The sequence below is a fragment of the Galeopterus variegatus genome, unplaced genomic scaffold, assembly GCF_000696425.1.
Source record: "Galeopterus variegatus unplaced genomic scaffold, G_variegatus-3.0.2 Scaffold3013, whole genome shotgun sequence".
NCBI classification, from domain to species: Eukaryota; Metazoa; Chordata; class Mammalia; order Dermoptera; family Cynocephalidae; genus Galeopterus; species Galeopterus variegatus.
Genome location: NW_007729124.1, coordinates 132,799 through 134,249, shown reverse-complemented (window position 1 = coordinate 134,249; position 1,451 = coordinate 132,799). Strand labels below are relative to the sequence as shown.

The 1,451-nt window shown below is 58.6% G+C and overlaps 1 protein-coding gene across 1 annotated transcript in view; it reads right to left on the bottom strand.

Moving 5' to 3' along the window:
• ANKMY1 (ankyrin repeat and MYND domain containing 1) overlaps window positions 1-1,451 on the bottom strand; it is an 83,237-nt gene that overhangs the window by 64,108 nt on the left and 17,678 nt on the right. Inside the window, exon 4 of the mRNA XM_008583719.1 lies at window positions 138-336. Coding sequence (XP_008581941.1) covers window positions 138-336 — 199 coding nt within the window. The remainder of the gene's footprint in view (window positions 1-137; window positions 337-1,451) is intronic.

Genomic DNA, 1,451 nt, shown 5'->3' with positions numbered 1-1,451 from the left:
GGTCATGGGCAGGTGACAGTTGTCGGTGGAGTAGGTGTGCATTTCCGGAGGCAGCGTTAGGTCGTCATTCAGAAGAAACTGCTTATACTCATAGAAAAAGGGGTCCTGCCCCTCGTGCAGGTCCCCCTCCAGTCTCTCCTCATCTGAGAGGCTGATTCTAGCAGGAGAGCGCGTGAGGAAGCCCGAGAACTCAGGGCAGCTGAGGAGAGAGAAGCTGTTGGGGGTCTCCGTGCACAGCTTGACCAGGTGCTCTCGGAACCACAGCCCCACGTCCTGGCTGCCGTCAGGGTAGGTCTCGATGCCTGGACCAAACCGCTCGTCCGCCCTGTACAGCCCCTGCCAAAGAAAATTCAGTAGGGCCAAAAAGAGAGAGTTCAGCAGAGCTGTATGCTTGTGGCCAGTTTTGTAAAATCAGAAGAAGAAAACATATTCCTAAGAAATGCATTCGTTCAACAAACATTTACTGAGGCTCGTGTGCACCAGGCACTCTCTCGGGACAGAAAAGCCAGCGCTATATAAATAGCAGCTGTGTCAGTGGAGAAGGACACTGTGGAGAGAGCAGGGAGGGGCATGGGGGCCGGGGTGGTCAGGGAGGCCCCTCTGAGAAGGTGAGGACGTGACCGAGGGTCTCAAGGTGAATGCATGTCGGATGCCCTGTGTGGGTGCATTTCGGGGAGCCTGCCCAGGCACCCCCACCAGGCTGGGGCAGCAGCATGGGCTGCGGGTCAGGCACAAGGTCAGACAGATCCCAGCAGGAGTGAACTAAGAAGGGGGTGAGGGGAGGAGAAAGAAGGGGAAAAAGAGGGACAGGAAGGAGGAGGAGGAGCTAATCCTCGCTTCCAAAAACCCAGCAGAAGGAGCAATTTCCAGTCCTTTCCAGATGCTACCATTGGGTGGGGCAGTGTCTCTCTTGGGGTAGAAGATGTGCAGGGAGGAGAGAGCCCAGGAGGGTCTCAGACAGGAAGCAATGAGTGCAGCTGCAGTGAGGAGGGAGGCCGGTGTCCCAGAGGAGGCACACCTTCCTGACACGGCGCTGAAGGATGCCTGGAGGGCATGGGATGGGGGCGGAGAGGAGACAGCAGGTGCAGAGGTGCCGAGGCCTGAAACAGTGACACAGTGGGGCCACTTTGCTCCCTGGGGCTGCACCCTCATCCTTGCGACGGGTCGGGCTCCCATCTCCACTGTCCCAGCATCTCTGGCAGCAGGCGGGGGCTTGGCACTGGGATGTGGGGCCTCGGGACACACAGCACCCCCCAGAAGCTTGCAGCCAGGATGGCTTCCCCCTGCAAAGGAGTGGGGGTGGGGTGAGGGGGGTATGTATTTCCAGGACAATCTGGAGTGGCTGGGGAGGGTGGGTGCAGCAAGGGGGCTGCACATTCATCCTGGAAGGTTTAGGGTCACTGAGGAGGTGTAGGCCATAGATCAGATGGGCCACGACGAAAATCTGGGGG